The sequence below is a fragment of the Populus alba genome, chromosome 1 (genome assembly GCF_005239225.2).
Source record: "Populus alba chromosome 1, ASM523922v2, whole genome shotgun sequence".
In the NCBI taxonomy this organism is placed as follows: Eukaryota; Viridiplantae; Streptophyta; class Magnoliopsida; order Malpighiales; family Salicaceae; genus Populus; species Populus alba.
The window spans coordinates 243,958-268,673 of NC_133284.1; the positions used below are offsets into that span (position 1 = coordinate 243,958).

Consider the following 24,716-nt stretch of genomic DNA (forward strand, 5'->3'; position numbering starts at 1 on the left):
CTATATGAAACACACACTGACCAAATATAACTTCAGTGAAGACACATAGAGACAATCCAGCTTCCTTGAACCTCAGTGTCACGACCCGAATCCCGGATCCATGACCGGCACATAGGCAAGGTTCCCCTCCAAGGTTCCAAACCTATGCGAACCCAAACTTACATACAATCTTATCCTTCAAAACTCAATCAGAGTTGTTCAACGCAGCACTAATAACAAAACTAACTTCATAATATAATTAATTGTCTTAATACAAGAGTTAATATAATTTCATAGTTTTGGAGCACTAACTTGACATAAAAGAAAGATACAAATTACAACCAAAAGCAGGTTCGGAAGGTTCAACAAAAGTAACCCGCTATCAAGCTATAAGCCTGAAAAGAATAATAATGAGAGGATGAGTTCAACAACTCAGTGAGTAGATAACGTTCAATATACACACACGAGGTACTATAGCAATGAGAAATATATATACAAGTATGGCTTTAGTTCTTATACGAAGGTTTATCAAATAGGCCATAACAAGAATATCATATGGTAGAACTCGTCAGAAAATCAAAATGCAATGAGCATGAGGCTCCGTACTGTTGGATGATCAGTCCACACAGGTTGGTGTCTCCCCCGACCAACTAGGGTTCAGATACGATGTGCACAAAGACTAACACTACCCTGTTAGCATGGGTATTCTGACTGACATACCATAGGTTCATAATCATAATCAAACTAACATATTCATATCTCAAAGCTCAACTCATGACATCATCAAATGAGGAGCTATCAATTCAGAAGTCAAATCATATTGGTTCATATCAAGCAATCCGATTCAATAATTGATCATGCTTTATCATATCAAGGATAATAATCAGTATATATATTATCAAGAAGCATGATCCAATTCATATTAACAAATCAAATATTTATAGTATTTCTCATGCATATGGAAAATTGTCCACTCACCTGACTCAAAAGCAAATAGAAGCCAAAAGCAGACACTGAAGAAAATCCTACTGACGTCCCGTCGGTAGAATATCAGGATTATCTGAATACAAAGGAAATATTTTCAAGAACGACTCGAAAGAACATTTAACCTATTTAATAAACTTAACTAAGGGTGTATACCGTAACCCTATATGGTTTTTGACCTAACTAGGTAATTTTCTCAAAAACCCAAAATCTAACGGTTTTCCCGAAATCTAATCCATAATAAAAACAACTAATAAAATTGGTAATAATTCACTAAATAACCCTTAATTATTCATCAAACTAATCTTCAAAAGCTAATATTATAGCTAGGGACTAATCTGAAATTTTACTAAATTTTTAGGGTCAAATCGTACTTTTTGTCAAATTGGAGGACTAAATTGAAAGTTTGAAATTATCTTATCTATACAGTAATTCTGTCCATAATTCATATGTTATTCTGTTCAGAATCTCGGAATATGCTCCAGGGACCAATTTGTAATTTTCCAAAGTTCGGGGACTAAACTGTAATTTTCGGAAATTGAGGGACCAAATTGAATTTTCGTCATCTTCAACCTCCAGTCCAGATTTTAACAGAAACCCCACTGTTTCTCCCTGATTTCTAACTCAAATTTCACCATTTACACAATTCTATAACTCAAAATCATCATAATCTTCCATAATCAACTAAATCATCAATTAAACACAACAATCAACCCTTAACCTTCAATTTAATTCATCAATTTAAACCAAAACACAAATTCTCAAAACCCTAACATTCATCAAAACTGAAATTAAAGCTTAATTAACATATTATACATATTAAACAACCTAAATCTTACCTTTTCCACTTATTTCCTCCAAATCTCTTCCTTTTTCCCTTATTTTCCCTTCTTTTCTCTTCTTCTTCTTTCTCTCTTCTCTCTCACGGTTCTGCTCTCAAAATCAGATCATTCTTGTTTTTTTTTTTTCTTCTTCTTATTTATATTTATCAACTATTGTTCAATTACCACACTAACCCTCAATCATTTAAACCCTCTCTTTAAGCCTCCAAGGGCTTTGTTGTAATATCCTATCTTATAAATTTCAAAACATTACAATCTCCCCACCTTATAAAAGTTTCGTCCTCGAAACTTAATAGAAAAGATTGAATACTTACCGAGATTATAAAAAAGATGAGGATACTCCTCACGCATCTTATCCTCGAGCTCCCATGTTGCTTTATCACGTGAATGGCCTTTCCATTTCACTTTCACTGAAGCTATGTCCTTCGACCTAAGCTTCCTCACTTGTCGGTCAACTATAGCTTCCGGTTGCACCTCATAAACCATATCATCCCTCAAGTCAATGGGATGAACCTCCAATACATGTGATGGATCTGACATATATTTCCTTAACATGGAAACATGAAATACCGGATGAATAACAGACAAGTTTGGTGGTAATGCTAACCTATAAGCAACTACCCCAACTCTCTCCAGAATCTCATACGGTCCAATGAATCGAGGACTCAACTTGCCTTTCTTCCCAAACCTGAATACTCCTTTTGTAGGTGATACTTTTAAGAACACACAATCACCCACTGAAAACTCTAAGTCACGCCTTCTTCTATCCGCATAACTTTTCTGTCTACTCTGAGCTGTTTGAAGCTTCTTTCTAATTACCTCAATCTTCTCTGAGGTAATCTGAATCAACTCTGATCCCATTAGCCTCTTCTCACCAACCTCAAACCAACAAACCGGTGATCTACACTTTCGGCCATACAAAGCTTCATAAGGTGCCATCTCTATGCTAGCCTGATAACTGTTGTTGTAAGCAAATTCCACTAATGATAGGAACTTACTCCAACTAACTCCAAAATCCATAACACAAGCCCTTAACATATCCTCCAAGGTCTGAATAGTCCTCTCAGACTGACCGTCTGTCTGAGGGTGAAAAGCTGTACTCAACTGCACCTTAGTACCCATAGCCTCTTGAAATTTCACCCAAAACCGCGATGTAAACTGTGGACCTCTATCAGACACTATCGAGATTGGCACTCCATGCAACCGTACAATCTCACTAATAAACAATTCCGCCAACTTTGCATATCCATAAGTAATCTTAACTGGCAGAAAATGGGCTGATTTTGTCAACCTGTCAACAATCACCCATATCGAATCATAACCCTCCTGACTCCTAGGCAATCCTGTCACAAAGTCCATTGTGATCCTTTCCCACTTCCATTCTGGAATCAACAATGGTTGCAACAATCCAGGAGGTTTCTGGTGTTCACCCTTTACCCTCTGACAGGTCAAACACCTAGAGACAAAATCTGCTACATCAGCCTTCATCCTATTCCACCAATAACACACCTTAAGATCTTTATACATCTTGGTGGAACCTGGATGCATTGTGTAAACTGTCTGATGTGCCTCTATCATCAATTCTCTCCTCAGATCATCAACATCAGGTACACAAAGCCTATCCCTATATCTCAGCACATCATCATCACCAATCACAAAACCTGCAGCTTTACCCTGCTCAACCTCATTTCGAATCCTGAGTAGAGAATCATCTTTCTTCTGAGCTGCTTTTATCTTATCAAACAAATCTGACTTAACCTGAAAATGAGCAATCATTGCTCCAGCTTCACTAAGATCAAATCTGACTCCTTCATCCACTAACTCATGCAGCTCCCTAATCAGAGGTCTTCGTACTTCCTGAATATGAGCTAAGCTCCCTGATGATTTTCTACTCAAAGCATCGGCAACTACATTTGCCCTACCCGGGTGGTACTGTATGGTACAATCATAATCTTTCAGTAGTTCCATCCATCTCCTCTGCCTCAGGTTTAGATCCCTCTGCTGAAAGATGTATTTCAAACTCTTGTGATCTGTAAAGATCTCACAAGTTTCACCATACAAGTAGTGCCTCCAAATCTTCAAAGCAAAAATCACAGCCGCCATCTCTAAATCATGTGTAGGATAGTTCTGTTCATGCTTCTTCAGCTGTCGTGAAGCATAGGCAATAACCTTGCCATGTTGCATTAGAACACATCCTAACCCCACTCTCGAAGCATCACAATACACTGTGTAACCACCAGAACCTGATGGTACTGCTAGAATAGGCGCTGTAGTCAATCTCTCCTTCAACTCTAAGAAACTTTTCTCACAAGCTTCAGACCACTGAAACTTAACATTTTTCTGCGTTAACTTAGTCAATGGTGCAGAAATTCGAGAAAAGTTCTCCACAAACCTTCGATAGTAGCCGGCCAAACCTAAGAAACTTCTAATCTCTGTCGCCGAAGTAGGCCTAAGCCACTGCTTAACTGCTTCAATCTTTTGAGGATCAACCTCAATCCCATTCCTTGACACACTACATGCCCAAGAAATGCTACACTCTCCAACCAAAACTCACTCTTTGAGAACTTGCCATACAACTGATGATCTCGCAGAGTTTGAAGCACCATTCTCAAATGCTGCTCATGCTCCTCTCTAGACCTCGAATACACCAAAATATCATCAATAAAAACTATCACAAATCGATCAAATAAATTGGCCAAACACTCTATTCATCAAGTCCATAAAAGCTGCTGGTGCATTCGTCAACCCAAAAGACATCACTAAAAAACTCATAATGACCATACCGAGTTCTAAAAGCTGTCTTTGAAATGTCCTCCTCCCTAATCCTCAACTGATGATACCCAGATCGAAGATCGATCTTAGAAAAGAATTGAGCTCCCTGTAACTGATCAAACAAATCATCTATACGAGGGAGTGGGTATCTATTTCGAACTGTCACCCGATTCAATTGCCTATATAATCTATACACAACCTCAATGACCCATCTTTCTTCTTCACAAACAACACCGGAGCTCCCCAAGGGGACACACTTGGTCGAATGAACTTTTTATCCAATAAATCCTGCAGCTGCTCCTTTAACTCCCTCAATTCTGCTGGAGCCATTCTATATGGTGCCATTGATATTGGTTCAGTGCCCGGAACCAAATCAATACAGAACTCAATCTCCCTATACGGAGGCAATCCAGGTAAGTCATCAGGAAATACATCGATAAACTCTCTTACTATAGGGACTTCCTCTAACTGGGGAACTTCTTTCTCTACATCCACTATATATGCTAGGTAGCACTGTACCCCTTTTCGGGCCATTTTTCTCGAGATAGCCGACAACATAATTGATGGAGACCCAATCTTATCTCCTTGAAATACCAACCCAACTTCTTGATCTAGATCAAACATTATTTTCTTACCCCAACAATTTACCGAAGCCCTATGCTTAGCCAACCAATCCATTCCCAAAATCACATCAAAATCAACCATATCTAAGACATTTAAGTCTCCCATAAAGATCTTATCTCCAATCTCTATTTCACAATCCAGATACACATACTTTACTAATATTAACTCATCTAAGGGAGTGGAGACTGAAATGGGGGATTTTAACAAGGTTGGTTGTTTATCTAACCTCATGGCAAAATATGGGGACACAAACGAATGAGTTGCACCCGTATCAAATAAAACTTTTGCTTCAAAAGAGCAAACAGGAAGAATACCTGAAACAACTGTGTTGGATGCCTGAGCATCCTGCTGAGTCAAGGCAAAAACTCTAGCATGCCCCTGACCCTGCTGTATCTGACCTCTATCACCTGCACCCCGACCTCTTTGACCACGGCCACCAAAACCTCTACCCCCATGAGCCACAGACTGGCTCGTCGATGGTGTCTGAATAGGATGTTGGACTGAAGCAGATAACCCTGAAGTGGACAACTGTCTCCTCGGGCACTCTCTAATCTTATGACCTATCTGGCCACAGCTAAAACAAGCCCCAGTTCTTCTGTAGCACTCTGCACTGTTATGACCTCCTCCACAGTGCTGACATGAAAAACTATCCCCGGGTGAAACAAATGAACTACGAGGTGCAGTCTGAACTAAACTCTGGGTACCACTACTGCCACTCTGACCGCTTGAGCCACTACCTGACGGTCTCTGTCTAAACCTCCTCTGAACCCATGAGCCTTGACGGCCACTTCGTCCCCTAAACAGACCTGCACTTACTCCCTGTTGCCTAAAAGACTGACCCTCATCTCTAGGCCTCTTAGACTGGCCAGCAGTCATGTCCTCTATTTCACGCGCCTCTAGCAATCTGGCGCTATCAACAGCTGAGGAGTAGGATGGAAACACTTGTGGCGCCAATACCATATACATAGAGGATTTGAGTCCTCTAATGAATCTCTTCACCCTCCACTCCTCAGTGGGTAGAAGATGTTCTGCATACCTAGACAGCTGAGTGAACTTCAGATCATACTCATCCACTGTCATGCTCCCCTGAGATAGCCTCTCAAACTCATAAAGTCGAGCATCCCTGATGCTCTGAGGGAGAAACCTATCTAAGAACATGGAGCTAAACTCCTTCCATGTCCACTGAGTCTCTACTGGTCTTGCTCTTTCCCTAGACTCAAACCAAGAGATTGCCACATCTCCTTCCAACCTGAACGATGCCAAACTCACAGCTCGGTGGTCTGTACATCCCAAAGCTTTACATCGTCGCCAAATGTCATCTAGGAACCTCTGAGGATCCTCTGAACTGTCTATCCCAGTAAAAATAGGAGGTGCCAACTTCATAAAGGCATCCAATGGCACATTAATTCCCTGAACAGTGTGGGATGTCGAGGGTACATCTCTATCCCTCATTCTGTCTCTCTCCATAGTAAACTCTATCCAAGTCTGCACAACCTGGCTAAGTTGTTGAACATCTGTAACAGGCTCAGGGTCAGCTACCCCCACACCTGTTTCATCAACCATATCTTCCTCTTCTATTTCCTGAGGCTCTTCCTCCACTGGTGGAGGTACCTCATCAACATGTTGAGGCACGGGTGCACCACGCCTCCTTCTCTGCCTTGCAGTTATCAACTGCATAATAGGGACATCATCTTGATCATCATCTACCCTAACAGTTGTTCGTCTATTCCTCGACATTTCCTAAAATAAAAGTGAGAGCACTTAAGTCATGCTGGAACAATAGCATGATGATTATCACAGAATTTTAGGATAGCATATCTATCATAAGGAAGAAGACATACTTGATGAGAATTTAAAATTTCAAAAACAACAAACAAGACAATACGGATCCTAATGCTCCACTTATTATGAAATTAATTATATTATTGTTTCTTTAACCTAAAGCTCTGATACCAAGTTTGTCACGACCCGAATCCCGGATCCATGACCGGCACATAGGCAAGGTTCCCCTCCAAGGTTCCAAACCTATGCGAACCCAAACTTACATACAATCTTATCCTTCAAAACTCAATCAGAGTTGTTCAACGCAGCACTAATAACAAAACTAACTTCATAATATAATTAATTGTCTTAATACAAGAGTTAATATAATTTCATAGTTTTGGAGCACTAACTTGACATAAAAGAAAGATACAAATTACAACCAAAAGCAGGTTCGGAAGGTTCAACAAAAGTAACCCGCTATCAAGCTATAAGCCTGAAAAGAATAATAATGAGAGGATGAGTTCAACAACTCAGTGAGTAGATAACGTTCAATATACACACACGAGGTACTATAGCAATGAGAAATATATATACAAGTATGGCTTTAGTTCTTATACGAAGGTTTATCAAATAGGCCATAACAAGAATATCATATGGTAGAACTCGTCAGAAAATCAAAATGCAATGAGCATGAGGCTCCGTACTGTTGGATGATCAGTCCACACAGGTTGGTGTCTCCCCCGACCAACTAGGGTTCAGATACGATGTGCACAAAGACTAACACTACCCTGTTAGCATGGGTATTCTGACTGACATACCATAGGTTCATAATCATAATCAAACTAACATATTCATATCTCAAAGCTCAACTCATGACATCATCAAATGAGGAGCTATCAATTCAGAAGTCAAATCATATTGGTTCATATCAAGCAATCCGATTCAATAATTGATCATGCTTTATCATATCAAGGATAATATCAGTATATATATTATCAAGAAGCATGATCCAATTCATATTAACAAATCAAATATTTATAGTATTTCTCATGCATATGGAAAATTATCCACTCACCTGACTCAAAAGCAAATAGAAGCCAAAAGCAGACACTGAAGAAAAATCCTACTGACGTCCGTCGGTAGAATATCAGGATTATCTGAATACAAAGGAAATATTTTCAAGAACGACTCGAAAGAACATTTAACCTATTTAATAAACTTAACTAAGGGTGTATACCGTAACCCTATATGGTTTTTGACCTAACTAGGTAATTTTCTCAAAAACCCAAAATCTAACGGTTTTCCCGAAATCTAATCCATAATAAAAACAACTAATAAAATTGGTAATAATTCACTAAATAACCCTTAATTATTCATCAAACTAATCTGCAAAAGCTAATATTATAGCTAGGGACTAATCTGGAATTTTTCCATATTTTAGGGCTAAATTGTAACTTTTATCAAATGGAGGACCAAACTGAAATTTGTCATAAATCCATGAATAGACTGAAATTATGACCTCAATTAATCCTCAATTCTGCCCAGGATGTATCATTATGCTTCAGGGATCATTCTGAAATTTTACTAAATTTTTAGGGTCAAATCGTACTTTTTGTCAAATTGGAGGACTAAATTGAAAGTTTGAAATTATCTTATCTATACAGTAATTCTGTCCATAATTCATATGTTATTCTGTTCAGAATCTCGGAATATGCTCCAGGGACCAATTTGTAATTTTCCAAAGTTCGGGGACTAAACTGTAATTTTCCGGAAATTTGAGGGACCAAATTGAATTTTCGTCATCTTCAACCTCCAGTCCAGATTTTTAACAGAAACCCCCACTGTTCTCCCTGATTTCTAACTCAAATTTCACCATTTACACAATTCTATAACTCAAAATCATCATAATCTTCCATAATCAAACTAAATCATCAATTAAACACAACAATCAACCCTTAACCTTCAATTTAATTCATCAATTTAAAACCAAAACACAAATTCTCAAAACCCTAACATTCATCAAAACTGAAATTAAAGCTTAATTAACATATTATACATATTAAACAACCTAAATCTTACCTTTTCCACTTATTTCCTCCAAATCTCTTCCTTTTTCCCTTATTTTCCCTTCTTTTCTCTTCTTCTTCTTTCTCTCTTCTCTCTCACGGTTCTGCTCTCAAAATCAGATCATTCTTGTTTTTTTTTTTTTTTTCTTCTTCTTATTTATATTTATCAACTATTGTTCAATTACCACACTAACCCTCAATCATTTAAACCCTCTCTTTAAGCCTCCAAGGGCTTTGTTGTAATATCCTATCTTATAAATTTCAAAACATTACACTCAGGATTATATAGGATCTTCTCAGTTTTAGTGGTAAAAGGAAAATGTTCTAGATGTTAAGAAAGATCGCGGATAGGAGAAAGGAAAAGGAAAGCATGGTAGAAAGACATTTTATTCTCATATTATATCACTCTCATAATTAGGAGAGGAAATCCCATTGATTAGTACATCACTCGGTGCTTACAGCTCTTTCAATACATGTCTATAGAAGGATGATTCTGCACCCTGAATAGAAGAACCACATCATTAATTAACACTTACATATGCACATACAAGAACTAAGAGCAACCAACATTGGATTGTGGACGACTGAGAAACCAGTACTGTTTAACAGCCGAAATCCTTGGCAATATCGAAATTTGTCTCGCGATGAAACTCTTCTGGATTTGGGAAGTAAGCTGGGTCTTTAGTTGTCGAGTCAGGACTCCAGTATAGCTAGGGCACGCAGATCAAAACATCATTTTTCTCATCCAAACAATCTGAGCCGAACTTAGACTAGACAACTTGTTCAGTTGCTGCATAAAATTCGTTTAAGAGTACGAGAGAGTGATGGTACCTACCTTCCATCCTTTTGGGATTTTATAAGCTGCATAGGTGAAGTCAACCAATGCCTTTCTGAAAGTACCACGTTCAGGCGGTATCATCCTCAGAACTTCGGAGACCACATTGCATGAGTATCTCATTCTCTGAATATCCTCCCATTTCAACAACTCTCCTGCTTCTTTAGACTTAGCAATATCAAGCTGCTCTGTTAACCAAAGGCAATCAAAGATTATTTATTGCAAGAAATACTGTAAACCCGAGTCAAGAATGGGGGAGGGCTGTGGGGTATATCAAGTGGAAACAAGATAAATCTCCTGTTGTTTCTAAGTTGCCGTAATCATGTAATACAATTTGCTGCAAATTAAACAATCATATGCTATACGATAGATTAACAACTAACCTCTCAAAACCATTTCGTACGCTTCAGGCAATTCTGCAAGATACTTCATTACACATGTCATGGCTGATGTAGTAGTGTCATGACTAGCAAAGAGCAACATCAGCATGTTGTCAACAATCTGGACTCGGATAGTAACTTTCCGCTTGCGTCTGTAGTCACAAGCAAATGTGACAGAAGATCTTTTCTGTGCGATTCCATTTTCTTGTCTAGCAATCAACCGAAGCTCTTCCTTGATTGCATCAACAGCTTTGGAAGCACGGTAAAATGGCGTGCCAGGTACATAGATAGGAAAGTGAACGGCTCCTTTGAGAAAGATGTCAAAATGGTTTGCAAACTTGGAAATGTGTGTAGGGTCATCAGTGCTTGCAAAAAGGCGACAAGACAGCTCAAATGTGTATAAATTGATAGTTGGATGCAGTTTCAGCTCCTCTTTCCCTTCATGTCATAAGAATTAGTGTCAGTTAATATCACACAATCCAGAATTCTTAACTTGGCTAAAAGATTGAAGAAATTCATTCATACATACATGGTTGAAACTTTATGAAAACGTGACACAAGAGGTCCTGATAAGTCAGTTGCATTCGGATATGCCATAATTGGAATATGTGGATAGTCTTGCAGGGATTAAGCAACCAATGAAGATGGGGTTAAGCCTAAAAAGAGGCTTAACCCCGTCAGAATTATCTATTCTTGTGTTTGTTGTTTTTCTAGTGTTGTTTCCAATTGTTTCAAGACTGCACAAGGTAACTTCTAACACATGATTATAGCATTAATTATAAATATATATAGAAGGTAGCAAAATAATATACTATGTTAATTATCAGACATCATGATCTCTATTATTTGGATTGCATCTCGAAGAAAACATGTGCAGCAGCAGGTCATTTCTCCCATTAAATTGAAGAGTAATAATTTACAGGAAAAACAGGATTTCTTTACCAAGATAAGAAAAAGAAGAGACTTCATATATACCTTCCCAGTGTGTCCTAATATGGTTTTGTGCGACCAAATCCATCCTGTCTATGTACCTCTTGAGCGCATCTCGATCAAGGGAAGTTAAGAGCATCTTCCTCGTCCTCTTAGCGTCGTCACCCACTACATTAGACGAGCTTGATTTCATCAGCTTCTTCACTGAAGTTGGCCACCAGAGATTGACCAGCTTGTTCTCATTGTGGAACAAGAACTTGTTCCCAGCTGGTCCGCAAAACACAGCCACTGTTTCTCCAAACAGTGAAGTCTTGAAAACCTGAGGATTGTATTTCTTCATTCTATCGCTTACAAATCTCTCAGGTTACGGTGTGCGACGTGTGTTGGGATGTTGCCATTTAATGAACAACATCATTTGCAGCCAACTCTAAAAGAGAGTTTTTATTGTCAAAAAACTACAATGATAATTGCACCAATTATTGATTAAATAATGTATAAAAACTAACACAGGTTTGTGATTCCCTTGACCAACTAGAGTTTCAGATACGATGTCCACAAAAACTAACACTATCCTATAACATGAACATTTTGACTAGCATATTATATGTTCATATCATTATCAAATAGATAGACTCATACTCAATGCTCTACTCATAAAATCAATCAAATAAGGAGTTATTAATTTACAAGTACATAATAGTTCATATAAAAAATTCAAGTTTCAATAAGTGGTTATGCTTAATCATAAATAAGGAATAAATAATAATATAAGAATTACAAAGAAACATGATCAATTTGATATTAACAATTCAAGTGTTTATACTAATCCTCTTGCATATGAAAAATTGTGCACTTATATGATTTAAAAGCGAAAGATCTCAAAAGCAAATGTTCAAGGGAATCCTACTGATATCCTGTAGGTAGAATATCAAAATTATTTGAATATAAAAGAAAACATACTAAATAATAACTCAAAAAAAATATACAATTTATTTAATATTTTTAATTTAGGATCTAACTCATAACCCTATATGTTTAGAAATAATATGTAATTACAAACAAGGATTGGTCCACCCAATCATCCCAAACATAAACTAAATTGACTGGCCCTAAAAAAATTATCTAACCTCGTCGTCACGATAACTGGTTTACCGGTTTACCAATTTAATCCAACTGATCAACCGAAAGCATCCAGGACAAACCGGTCTGCCAAAAATCTTGGTAAATTGAAGCCTGCGAGCATGTAAACAGTACTACACGCATGCAACACATAAAAGGCCCTAGCTGAACATGTTATGCTGAGGATCGGTGCGGCTGAAGTCGAACTGGATGAGGATAAATTGTACTGACAGAAATAAGTCTGATGCTGGAAACTGAACATGCTATGCTGAGGGGCGAAGACGTATCGGAAGACCTTGGGATGGCGCAGGCATGGGATCATACGGAACTTTCTCATCAGGAATCATTAAATCCCATTTGAATCTCTTGACAATGTTATGCAGGAACACAAGTATTTGTGGTCGAGCGTATTCGTTCCCGAGGCAAATCCTTGGCCCCCCTCCGAACGGAACATATGAATATGGGGCGGGTCCAGCTCCTTCATACCTGGAAGCACCAAACTGTTCTGCGTTTGGGAATAGGGTCGGATCCTTGCTCGTTGTCATAGGACTCCAATATAACTAGTACACACAACACAAATCAAAACATTAATCTGACACAAATTAACACAACTTGCCGCGTAAAATTGATACAAGAGTGAGTACAGGGGAGGGAATGGATGAGGGTACCTTCCATCCTTTTGGGATTGTATAACCTGCGTAGGTGAAATCAACTATCGCCTCTCTGAAAGCACCACGTACAGGTGGCATCAGCCTCATAATTTCGGAGACAACGTTCCATGAGTATCGCATTTTCTGTATATCCTCCCATTTCAGCAACTCTCCTGGTTCTTTAGACTTGGCAATATCAATCTGCTCTGTTAGCCAAAGCTTGTGGATTTAGAAAAGAAAAAGAAAAGGTGCCAGTATCATGTTTGAGTACATTTTCAAGGAATTGCAAGACATTAAACCGAACTTGAATGCAGATGCTGTGTTTTCCGATAGTTTTAGAGGATCAGCACCCTCCTTCAAGCTAGCTATTAGTAAGAGTAGAAAGATGGGGGGAGGCATAGATTATGTGGTTAACGAAAGGAGGAGATCATTTCTGCTGTGATTAAAGATATACAGGATATGATGGATCAGTTAGGAAGGTCTTGCAATCAATGTAGCAGCATTCACTTGAAAAGAACCATGAGCTAGAAGAGTACTACCCTACCTCTCAAAACTGTTTGGTACACTTCAGGCAATTCTGCAAGGTACTTCATGACACATGTTATGACTGATGTTGTAGTGTCATGACTAGCAAAGAGCAACAACAGTATGTTGTCAACAATCTCTGTCTCCGACAGGAATTTTCCACTTGCATCTGAAGTCACAAGCAAATGTGACAGAAGGTCTTGTGTGGGTGATGCCATCTTCTTGTCCAATGCTGCCCTTCTTCGTCTAGAAATCAACCGAAGCTCTTCCTTGATTGCATCAGCAGCTTTTGAAGCACGGTAAAATCTTGTTCCGGGTATATTGATCGGGAAATGAATTACTCCTTTGAGGAAAACATCAAATTGATGTGCAAGCTTTGAAATGTGCAATGGGTCATCGATGCTTATAAATAGGCGACAAGACAGCTCGAATGTGTATAAATTTACAGTTGGATGGACTTTCACCTCCTCTTTTCCTTCATGGTCATAAAATTAGGATTATGATGCAATCCAACATTCTTAATTTCGTCAAGGAACAAATTAAATCACTGAAGACAAGATCTATGATGGTATTGCCATTTAACTGACAGGAATTCTTTCAGGGTTCAAAAATTTGAACAGTTGATAACAAACAAAAGATATTATAGAATCTTGATCTGTAAAACTTGAACTTATTATCACCTTTTCTTCTCATTTCACACAAAAGTTACCTGCATCAAGTCATTCACCGGAAAAAAACAGATTCAAGATTTCTTTTCCAACAAACTATCTAGTAACATACCTTCCCAGAGTGTGCTGATATGGTGTTGTGTGACCAAATCCATCCTCTCTATATACCTCTTGAGTGCATCTGGATCAAGGAAGGTCAAGAGTATCCTCCTTATCCTCTTTGCTTCATCACCAGCTACGTTAACCAGACTTGACTTTAAGAGTTTCTTCACCGACCTTGGCCACCAAAGGTTAACCAGCTTGTTCTCGTTGCTGAACAAGAACTTGTTCCCGGCTGGTCCACAAAACACAGCCACTGTTTCTCCAAACAGTGAAGTCTTGAAAACCTGGGGATCATGTTTCTCCATCCTATCTCTTAGAAACCAATCAGGTCGTCCTGCGAGACAGGTTCCCAGGTAGTTTAAAGTTTCACCTATGAGAGGCCATCCTAGGCTACCTGGTGGAAGATGAGGATTCGGAATCAGTCTTTCCTTGATTGTTTTGGTGATGATATAAAGTGAACATAGCAAAAAGATACCAAGTAGAATCAAAGTTGAAAACATTGCAATTTGCATTGATTTGAAGAGTATTCAGTAGTAATGTGTGAACTTGGCCACTCCTTGAGGCTTGAGCAAGAAAAGGAGACAAGTCTAGATTTGCTTCTTATCTCTTACCTTTAAGACATGAACAAAAGCTGATGAACGGTTGATTATGTGGCTGTTTAGTAGTGTGGTTGCGGGTGAGGTTCAGGTGTTTGGTTAAAGGAAGAAAAAATGTGGTTGCTGGTAGGACCCATTAATTTTAGTGGCTGGACCCCATGTTGTCATGCTGACAAGTTATTGTCAACAGTGGAGCCATGCTCCACTGCGCACTGTTCACATTTCCAGGTTTTTTCTTTTTTTTGATGAAAAACCATGAAAATGAGTTTAAATTTTTTTATTGTTTTTTTAAAAATTATAATGACGTAACATTTGTGAAATTTGATCGCAATTCCAATTATGTTATTGTCGGGTCCGGCCCAGTTAAAAAAAATTCAGTTTTTATTTTTATTTTAATTGTGTTCTATTCAAAAAAATAAAAGGAAATCACTTGATGACGTAATAAAAGATTCAGTTTTTGTTGTTGCGCGCTTAAGAAACCATGAAAAATATAGTCCTTGTTGGATAGATTTCGTATGTGATGACATTGTACATAGTGTAATATAATAATAAAAAAATATTTGATATCAATATTATCTATTTCATGATGTAATAACAGTAGTTAAATTTACAATATTTAAATTAAAATCATTAATATTAATATATATATATATATTAATTATTTTATAACCTCAATTTGAAAAATATTTTTTTTAACAAACACATTAAACTACTTTTTTCTTCGACCTCAATTTCAACCACAGTTTTAACCAATCACCTATTTTTTTCAAACCAACCTCAACTAAAAGTATTTTTTATAAAACAACTTTTTTCAAATTATAACTACAAAAAGCTACCGTAATACCAAACACGGTTTTGTGGCGTGGAGATTTGGTGTCAGAACCAAAGCAGTGTATATCTCTTCTTTAATATTTTTATAAGTTCAAGTGGGATTCTTTTAGCAGGACTTGGGATGTCCTCATCCAATCAATTTATTAAAAAACGTTATCTTCTGTCTGATCCAATGCATGCCTCCAATATCTCAAAATGGACTAGATACATAATTAATAATTCTAGTGTTTAGAACTGTTTCAAGTTAGGCTATTCTAAGATTGGTTACGTAATTAGTATATTCGCTCGTGTTTTGCTACAGATTAGATTATTTATTTTAAATAAAAAAAAAGTATTAAGAGTATAATTTTGTTTTCAATTATGTTACTTTATAAAGTTTAATAACATGATGTTTTTCTAAAATTTTTTTTTAATTATATGAGAAAAATAAACTATATAAAAAAAAATCAATTAAAAAAAAACAACTAACCAAACTTGTAAATAAGGCTAACTTGGGTTACCTTGCCAAACTCGTGAAACATGTTGACCTCATATAAAAGCAAAATAAAAATAAATAAATTACGAAGCTAAATTCTCAATAATCTCAATTTTAAAAGATGAAATTGATAACAACAGATTTAAAAACAAAAAGAAAAGGAAAGGAAAAAAAGAAAGCACAACATTGTGGATTACTATTGTAATCCATAGTACAATAAGTGTTGAGTGAACAATAGTTTCTCCACATCCTTTAATTTTTGTTATTTTATAAAGTTTAATAACATAATTTTTCTCTAAAATTATTTTTTTAACTATATAAAAAAAATAGACTATAAAAGAAAGAAAACCCCACTAAATCCATAAACAAAGGCAATTGGACAACTTGAGTTATTTTGATAAACCCATAAACCACACTAACCTCATAGAAAAACAAAATAAAAGAAAAAAAAATTGACAAATTTTTTTTGAAAAAAATCATGACAAAAGGAAAAGGAAAAGGAAAAAAAAAAAAACCATGTGTTCAAGTAGGAAAAAACAAACCTAGTATGCAAAGACACTATAACAATTTATAATGTTTTGTAAGAAAAGTTACAGTATTTTCTCCACATGCTTTAGTTATTGTTAATGTCTTGTGTTCTTGGAACAATATTCATTCCTCCATTTCTTGGCCCATCAACTTCTCTTTCAAAAACATGAACGAGATATGCTTCATAGGCATGAAACATTGACTGTTGCCTTTTGGTTACTAGGATAAATGAATGTTTTATACTTTCCAAGCTCAAACAATGATTTGTGCCCTTTAGTTACTTCTTTTTCAAGTTTGTTACTTTCTCTCAAAGTTAAGAAAATCTTTGTGCTAAGCTATTAAACCTTCACACTTTAAAGTTTTTTTATCAATTTTTTCCTCAACTCTTTCTCTATTTTTCTCTTTTTCCCACTTTCCCTTTTCTTTTCTATCAGATTTTCAAGGAGTATTTATAGGGTTTCAAGTTATGATTTTTATGGATTTAATTAAAGATTAATTATCATTCATCAAAGCTTGGCCCTCCTATTAAAATGATAGAGTTTTGAGTGCATTTTACAGCTGTGATGAGAATAACTGGTCATTATAGAAAGGGTGTTTTTCAATTGAATGGTGGTGGTTACAACCCTAGATGTGGTTAGAAATGCCACATTTATTCTCTTAAAGGTGTCTACTCGATCAGCCAAAACTATCAAAGAATAAGCTAAACAGTGGCTGAACGACGCGTCATTCACTCCCTTCATTAATCTTGGTTACATGTCTTCTATATTAAACCCTAAAAATTAGAGTTTTTAATTTGGGATTTGACAAATTTTAATTTGGTTTATATTCTTTCAATTGCTTTTTATTGTACCAATAATTGCCTCCCAACTTTCAATTGGATGCAATTTCACTCATTCCAAACTTAATTATCAGCTCCAAAGTTCAACACCTTTTTCATCTTGATCCTTAGTTTCTGATTTGTGCATTTTGGTTCTTAATTAACCATCAAACTTTTAGTTTTTTTAAATTTGGCCCATGATTTCACCAATTGCTACCATTGAAATTGCGCGTTATTTACAGATTGGTCATTGGTCTTGAAAATCTGTAATTATATCCTTAATTTGCCTTAAAACTTTAATATGTATGCAAGTAAACCCCTTATTTAACCAAATTAATCTTTCAAAAATATAATTTAACCCCTAGGCTTTAATTTCTTCAAATTAAAGTCTAAATTGACTTTAAAAGTTTTGTTGCAATTAAACCCTCAATAAATTAAATTAAACCCTAAAAAATTTTAATTGAGTTTTAAACACTTAATTTTGAATTTTTTTTTCAAATTGAACTACCCTTGCTAATAGATTTTTATTAGTCAAAATTGAACCGTAAATTTTCCAACCTTATTTTCCTGGGAAGATAAGGGCTTTGAAACAATCTTGTTTTGAATGTTGTTGTAATGTTTTGAATTAATGAGATAGGAAAATACAATAAAGCCCTTAAAGGCTTAAAGTGTGGGTATAAATAAATAAGGGTATTGTAGTAATTGTATAACATAATAAATATAAATAGCAAAAAAAAAAAAAGAGAGAGAGATCTGAATTAGAGAGCAGAACCATGAGAGAGAAGGGAGGAAGAAGAAGAAGAAGAGAAAATAAGGGAAAAAGGAAGAGATTTGGAGGAAATAAGTAAAAATGTAAGATTATGTATAAATATGTGTTATTGAAGTTAAATTTCGGTTTTGATGAATTTTAGGGTTTTGAGAATTTGTGTTTTGGTTTAAATTGATGAATTAAATTGAATAATAAAGGTTGATTATTGTGGATATTTGATTATTTGAATGATTTTGAGAGATTGAATTGAAAGATGATGAGTTTTAGTTGTGATTTTGTTTGAATGGTGAAATTTGAGTTAGAAATCAGGGGAGAACAGTGGGTTCCTGTTAAAATTCTGGAATGGAGGTTGAAGATGAAAAAAATTCAATTTGGTCCCTCAATTTCCGAAAATTACAGTTTAGTCCCCGAACTTTGGAAAATTACAGATTGGTCCCTGGAGCATATTCCGAGATTCTGAACAGAATAACATATGAATTATGGGTAGAATTACTGTATAGATAAGATAATTTAACACTTTCAATTTGGTCCTCCAATTTAACAAAAATTACAATTTGACCCTAAAATTTTGGTAAAATTCCAAAATGGTCCCTGGAGCATAATGATACATCCTGGACAGAATTGAGGATTAATTAAGGTCATAATTTCAGTATATTCATTGATTTATGACAAATTTCAGTTTGGTCCTCCATTTGACGAAAATTACAATTTGGCCCTAAAAATATGAAAAATTCCAGATTAGTCCCTAGCTGTAATATTAAATTTTTCAGATTAGTTTGATGAATAATTAAGGATTATTTAGTGAATTATTACCAATTTTATTAGTTGTTTTTATTATGGATTAGATTTCGGGAAAACCGTTAGATTTCGGGTTTTTAAGAAAATTGACTAGTTAGCTCAAAAACATATAGAGTTATGGTATACACCCTTAGTTAAGTGTATTAAATAGGTTAAATGTTCTTTTGAGTCATTCTTGAATATGTCTTCTTTGTATTCAGATAATCCTGATATTCTACCGGCGGGACGTCAGTAGGATTTTCTTCGGTGTCTGCTTTTGGCTTCTGTTTGCTTTTGAGTCAGGTGAGTGGATAATTTTCCATATGCATGAGAAATAGTATAAATATTTGATTTGTTAATATGAATTGAATCATGCTTCTTGATAATATATATGTTGAGTATTATCCTTGTTATGATAAAGCATGATCAATTATTGAATCTGAATTCTTGATATGAACCAACATATATTTTGAATTGACTTCTGAATTGATAGCTCCTCATTTGATTGATGTCATGAGTTGAGCTTTGAGATATGAATATGTTTGTTAGATTATGATTATGAACCTATGGTATGTCAGTCAGAATACCCATGCTAACAGGGTAGTGTTAGTCTTTGTGCACATCGTATCTGAACCCTAGTTGGTCGGGGGAGTCACCAACCTATGTGGACTGATCATCCCACAGTACGGAGCCTCATGCTCATTGCATTTTGATTTTCTAACGAACTTTACCATTTGATCTTTTTGTTATGGCCTATTTGAGAAACCTTCATATAAGAACCTAGAGCCATAATTGTATATAATTCTCATTGTTATATTACCTCGTGTGTGTATATTGAACGTTATCTACTCACTGAGTTGTTGAACTCACCCTCTCATTATTTATCATTTTCAGGCTTATAGCTTGATAACATGTCACTTTTGTTGAATCTTCCGAACCTGCTTTTTTGTTGTAATTTGTACCTTCCTTTTATGTCAAGTTAGTGCTCCAAAACTATGAATATATATGAACTCTTGTATTAAGACAATCGAATTATATTATAAAGTTAGTTTTGTTGTTACTGTTGCGTTGAACAACTCTGATTGAGTTTTGAAGGATAAGTTTGTATGTAAGTTTGGGTTCGCATAGGTACGGAACCTTGGAAGGGGAACCTTGCTTTATGTGCCGGTCATGGATCCAGGATTCGGGGTCGTGACAGTTGTGGTGATGAAAAGAATGAAGAGGATGCACTGGTAGGCCAAAATGGCTAAGCAGTCAGCAGTAAGCATCACCATCCTACTTCCATTAAGAAGCAAGCCTATTATTAATAACTTGGAATTCTCATCTTCAAACTTTAGGCTTGAAGAACATTACATTTTGGTCTATGTCTATATATATATGCTTAAATCTTTAAATTATTTGTCAAGTCAAATATATAGAATGGAAGAAAATAATAATTGTTTTAAATCAAACACTCTTATAAAAATGTTCAGAGATTTTTAATGCAAGTGCAAAACATTTATTCCAAGTGATTGAAAAAATTGCTTTTGTTCAATTTATACAAGTGATTTTCAATGAAAATGACCAATTTGTAGATAAATTATATCTATGAACAATAGAATATATCAAGAAATATAGTAATGATCCACCATTGACTGAAAGAGATGCTTGAAGTGGTAGCTTTTTCCTTGCGAGGAAGAAGAAATGGTCCTGGTGTTTCCATCTACAGTAGAGAGTAAACTGGTGAGGAGTAACGTTTCTTTACTTGTCAGACACGGTTCCCTCCACCGAAAACAAATCAAGTGGGACTGATGACTTGACGATGAGGTTTCTACGCGGTTTGCTGTCTTTCAAACTTCAAAAACCAAAAAACAAAAAAAACATTCCAAGTCTTATTCCGCTGATTAATGTCATTATTATTCCGAGTCAACTGAAGTAGCAGCTCAAGTCCATGCAAGGAATCAAACCTGCCTCCCCCTAGCCCACTGGTTTTTCCACCTTTCACCGCTAGCCATAGAGTAAGAGCGTGTTTGGCAGTATGATAGCGGTTGCTTTTTAAATAGCTTTTCGTGCCGAAAAGCATGCAAATGATGTTTTTTTCATTTTTTAAAAATTATTTTTGACATCAGTACATCAAAACGATCCAGAAAGTACAACCGTCATTCAATTTTAGCAAAAAAAAAAAAAAAAATTGAATTTTTAAAACACACCATGTTAGTGCAGCGTTTGAGCACTCACTCCTCCTATATACTTTCACAGCTGGGAACAAGAAAACCAGAGGAAACCATACTCAACTACTGATGGCTGAACTTGGATTACTACTGTTTTCCCTCTCCATCCTCTTCTCCACTTCCTTGTGCTGTCCAGATGATCAGAAACTAGCCCTTCTCCACTTCAAATCCTCCCTCTTGGACAGTATTAACTCTTCTACACAGTATTCCCTCTCCAGCCTGGATTCGTGGGATGCTAGCTCAGATTGTTGCCACTGGGATATGGTCACTTGTAGTTCTCGGTCAAATTCTAGAAAAGTAGTTGCCCTCAACCTTTACTCTCTGGTTTTAGCAGAGCAACCCATACCATTTCCTTCCATGGTTTTAACTCCTCTCTCTCTCATCAAAAGCTTGCTGCTGCTTGATATATCCTCAAATTATATCGTAGGTGAGATCCCACCCGGTGTGTTTTCCAATCTCAGCAAGCTGGTTCACCTCGACATGATGCAAAATAACTTCAGTGGATCCATTCCTCCACAGATTTTCCATTTGAGGCATCTACAGTATCTTGATATGAGTAGCAATTTACTAAAGGGGGTTATAAGCAAAGAAGTGGGCTCTCTTCTCAACTTGAGAGTATTGAAGTTGGATGACAATTCTCTGGGGGGGTATATCCCTGAAGAGATTGGAAACCTTACGAAGTTACAGCAGTTGAATCTTCGCAGCAACAATTTCTTTGGTGTGATTCCATCTTCAGTTCTCTTCCTGAAGGAGCTGGAAACATTGGAATTGAGGGACAATTCTCTATCCATGGAGATTCCTAAAGATATTGGTGATTTAACCAACTTGACCACTCTAGCCTTGAGCGGTAACAGGCTGACTGGTGGAATCACATCATCCATACAGAAGCTTCACAAGTTAGAAACACTCAGATTGGAAAACAACTTACTATCTGGAGGAATTCCAACTTGGTTGTTTGACATCAAAAGTCTGAAGGATCTGTTTCTTGGAGGGAATAATCTGACTTGGAATAACACTGTAAACTTGGAGCCCAAGTGCATGCTAGCTCAGTTATCTCTGAGTTCATGCCGTCTCGCGGGGAGAATCCCAGACTGGATTTCTACACAGAAGGATCTTCTTTTCCTGGATTTAAGCAAGAATAAGCTAGAAGGACCATTCCCGGAATGGGTTGCTGAAATGGACATAGGCAGCATATTTCTGTCAGACAACAATCTTACAGGTTCACTTCCACCTCGTCTCTTTCGATCTGAAAGTTTGTCAGTCCTTGCCTTGTCGAGGAATAGCTTCTCTGGAGAGTTGCCAAGTAACATTGGAGATGCCATTACAGTCATGATTCTTATGTTCTCCGGAAACAACTTTTCAGGGCAGATTCCAAAGTCCATCTCGAAGATTTATCGCCTTCTTCTTTTGGATTTATCAGGAAACAGGTTTTCCGGGAACATTCCAGATTTTAGGCCCAATGCATTACTCGCTTACATCGATTTCTCTTATAATGAGTTCTCGGGTGAAATTCCAGTGATCTTTTCTCAAGAAACCAGGATACTTTCATTAGGAAAAAATATGTTTTCTGGAAAACTACCCAGTAACCTGACAGATTTGAACAACCTTGAACACCTTGACCTCCATGACAACAGAATTGCAGGAGAACTGCCGATGTCTATCTCTCAAATGTCCACTCTTCAAGTCCTGAACTTACGCAACAACACCCTCGAAGGGTCCATCCCCAGCACCATAGCCAACCTCACTAACCTCCGAATTCTAGATGTCTCAAACAACAATCTCAGTGGCGAAATACCGGCCAAGTTGGGGAATCTGGTTGGAATGATAGATACACCCAATACTTTCAAATCAGTCTCAGATATGTTCACCTTCCCCATTGAGTTCAGTGACTTGATAGTTAATTGGAAGAAGTCGAAACAAGGTCTCTCAAGCCACAGCCTTGAAATCTACTCCTTGCTAGACTTGTCAAAGAACCAGCTTTCTGGCCAACTCCCAGCTTCATTAGGTCACCTAAAGGGTCTGAAGCTACTGAACATCTCATATAACCACCTCTCTGGCAACATACCAGCAACTTTCGGCAATCTAGAGAGTCTAGAGAGCCTGGACTTGTCACGTAACAGACTATCCGATTCCATTCCAAGAACACTATCAAAACTTCAAGAACTTACAACTTTGGATGTAAGTAACAACAAACTCGAGGGTCAGATTCCAGTGGGTGGCCAAATGGACACGATGGATGATCCAAATTCATATGCCAACAACAGTGGGCTATGTGGTTTTCAAATTCAACTACCATGTACACCAGAGCAGCCACAAGTAAAGCAACCAGAAGCAGATGATGACTCGTGGTTTTCATGGCAAGGTGCAGGGATTGGATATTCAGTAGGCTTTTTTGCAACAATAACAATCATACTTGTCTCTGGCTGTATAAGCAGGTTACCACCTCAAAATCGCCACCGATCACACAGAAGGCAACGGTTTTAGGTTTGGCTACTGACTGTTGGCAAGGGATCAATGGTAACAATTATACTTTATTTTTCAGAATAAGTACCTTGTGCTCCGAGTCTAGTTAGAAGTGTCACAAGCTGAAATTGCAAGAATATTTCAATTGGGCATGCCATTTCTAAATGATCTGTTCTATAATTTGTTTCCACTCTGCAAGTCTGTGAAGTTCATTTAGCCTTTTCAGTGGTTTAGAATGGTAACAAACGCACCATTTCCCACCTAATTTACTCTTTGGACCAGTTACACTACTAATCTGCACTTGAGGAAACATATTTTTGAATCATAAACATCACATGCAAACGGTGTAACAGTAAAAAAAATATATCTGATAAGAAACAACACAGAGAGCAGTGTCGACCCACTCTAACAACACTCCCGTAATTTTCACGAGAAGGAAGTGGCGTATATCATGCAGAAACATGCTACTACACTATTAATAGTTTTATGACAGCCATTGAGGGAATCATGAATCTAGCATGATGATAAGTGTCCAATCTCGTAAAAGAAGTGACTTAACAGGAGTTGGATTGTGAACATATATGTAATTTCATATTTGCTAAATGAATGAACCATTACATTGTAAAAGAATTGAAAGAGAGACAATATTTTCCCATTTCATATAAAGTATATATTGACGTCTCTTGGACATCTTTTGATTTGGGAGTTGATTCAGCGGAATTGAAGTAAATGGGAACCTGATCTAACTCCACTGCAGATTCTCCGAGAGGAGCCACAAATTATTTTCACCTTTCTCTTGTGATTGTTGGAGTCACTACAGAAGCTTGAACAAGAAGGATGTTGTTAAATAGGTGTCAAAGAATTGTACAAACACAGCCTCTATTGCTCTGATCTTCACTGTCACTATTGCTCTGATCTTCACTGTCACTATCTTCTGTTTCGCTGGTTAGAAGGTAAAAAACAGATTCAAAGAAATATCAGGTCGGGAACAGTCCAGGTATAAAATTTAT

At 36.8% G+C, this 24,716-nt stretch overlaps 4 protein-coding genes across 6 annotated transcripts; 1 reads left to right on the top strand and 3 right to left on the bottom strand.

Moving 5' to 3' along the window:
• Nucleotides 1–77: 77 nt before the first annotated feature.
• Nucleotides 78–7,918, bottom strand: LOC118032723 (uncharacterized). The gene is made up of 3 exons (XM_035037491.2): nt 5,516–7,918; nt 958–1,039; nt 78–374 (listed from the first exon to the last, which is right to left on the bottom strand). The coding sequence occupies exons 1-2, from the start codon at nt 6,936–6,938 to the stop codon at nt 1,005–1,007; spliced, it is 1,458 nt and encodes a 485-aa protein (XP_034893382.1). The 5' UTR covers nt 6,939–7,918; the 3' UTR covers nt 78–374; nt 958–1,004.
• Nucleotides 7,919–9,155: 1,237 nt separating this feature from the next.
• LOC118032721 (beta-amyrin 28-monooxygenase-like) lies at nt 9,156–12,445 on the bottom strand. The gene is made up of 5 exons (XM_073405336.1): nt 12,304–12,445; nt 11,222–11,603; nt 10,250–10,684; nt 9,867–10,054; nt 9,156–9,741 (listed from the first exon to the last, which is right to left on the bottom strand). The coding sequence occupies exons 2-5, from the start codon at nt 11,514–11,516 to the stop codon at nt 9,634–9,636; spliced, it is 1,026 nt and encodes a 341-aa protein (XP_073261437.1). The 5' UTR covers nt 11,517–11,603; nt 12,304–12,445; the 3' UTR covers nt 9,156–9,633.
• LOC118032720 (beta-amyrin 28-monooxygenase) lies at nt 12,141–14,849 on the bottom strand. 3 transcript variants are annotated; one of them, XM_073405326.1, is made up of 5 exons: nt 14,716–14,849; nt 14,251–14,634; nt 13,490–13,945; nt 12,964–13,151; nt 12,141–12,855 (listed from the first exon to the last, which is right to left on the bottom strand). In XM_073405326.1, exons 1-5 carry the CDS (start codon nt 14,750–14,752, stop codon nt 12,559–12,561), a joined length of 1,362 nt encoding a protein of 453 aa, XP_073261427.1. In that variant the 5' UTR covers nt 14,753–14,849; the 3' UTR covers nt 12,141–12,558. The 3 variants fall into 3 exon arrangements, with proteins under 3 accessions (XP_073261427.1, XP_073261432.1, XP_073261434.1); XM_073405331.1 differs by lacking the exons at nt 14,251–14,634; nt 14,716–14,849 and having other exon boundaries at nt 12,964–13,164; nt 13,490–13,630; XM_073405333.1 differs by lacking the exons at nt 14,251–14,634; nt 14,716–14,849 and having other exon boundaries at nt 12,964–13,146; nt 13,490–13,629.
• A 6,369-nt stretch (nt 14,850–21,218) lies between these two features.
• Nucleotides 21,219–24,370, top strand: LOC118032718 (uncharacterized). The gene has a single exon (XM_035037487.2). The coding sequence runs from the start codon at nt 21,313–21,315 to the stop codon at nt 23,725–23,727; it is 2,415 nt and encodes an 804-aa protein (XP_034893378.1). The 5' UTR covers nt 21,219–21,312; the 3' UTR covers nt 23,728–24,370.
• The last annotated feature ends 346 nt before the right edge of the window (nt 24,371–24,716 follow it).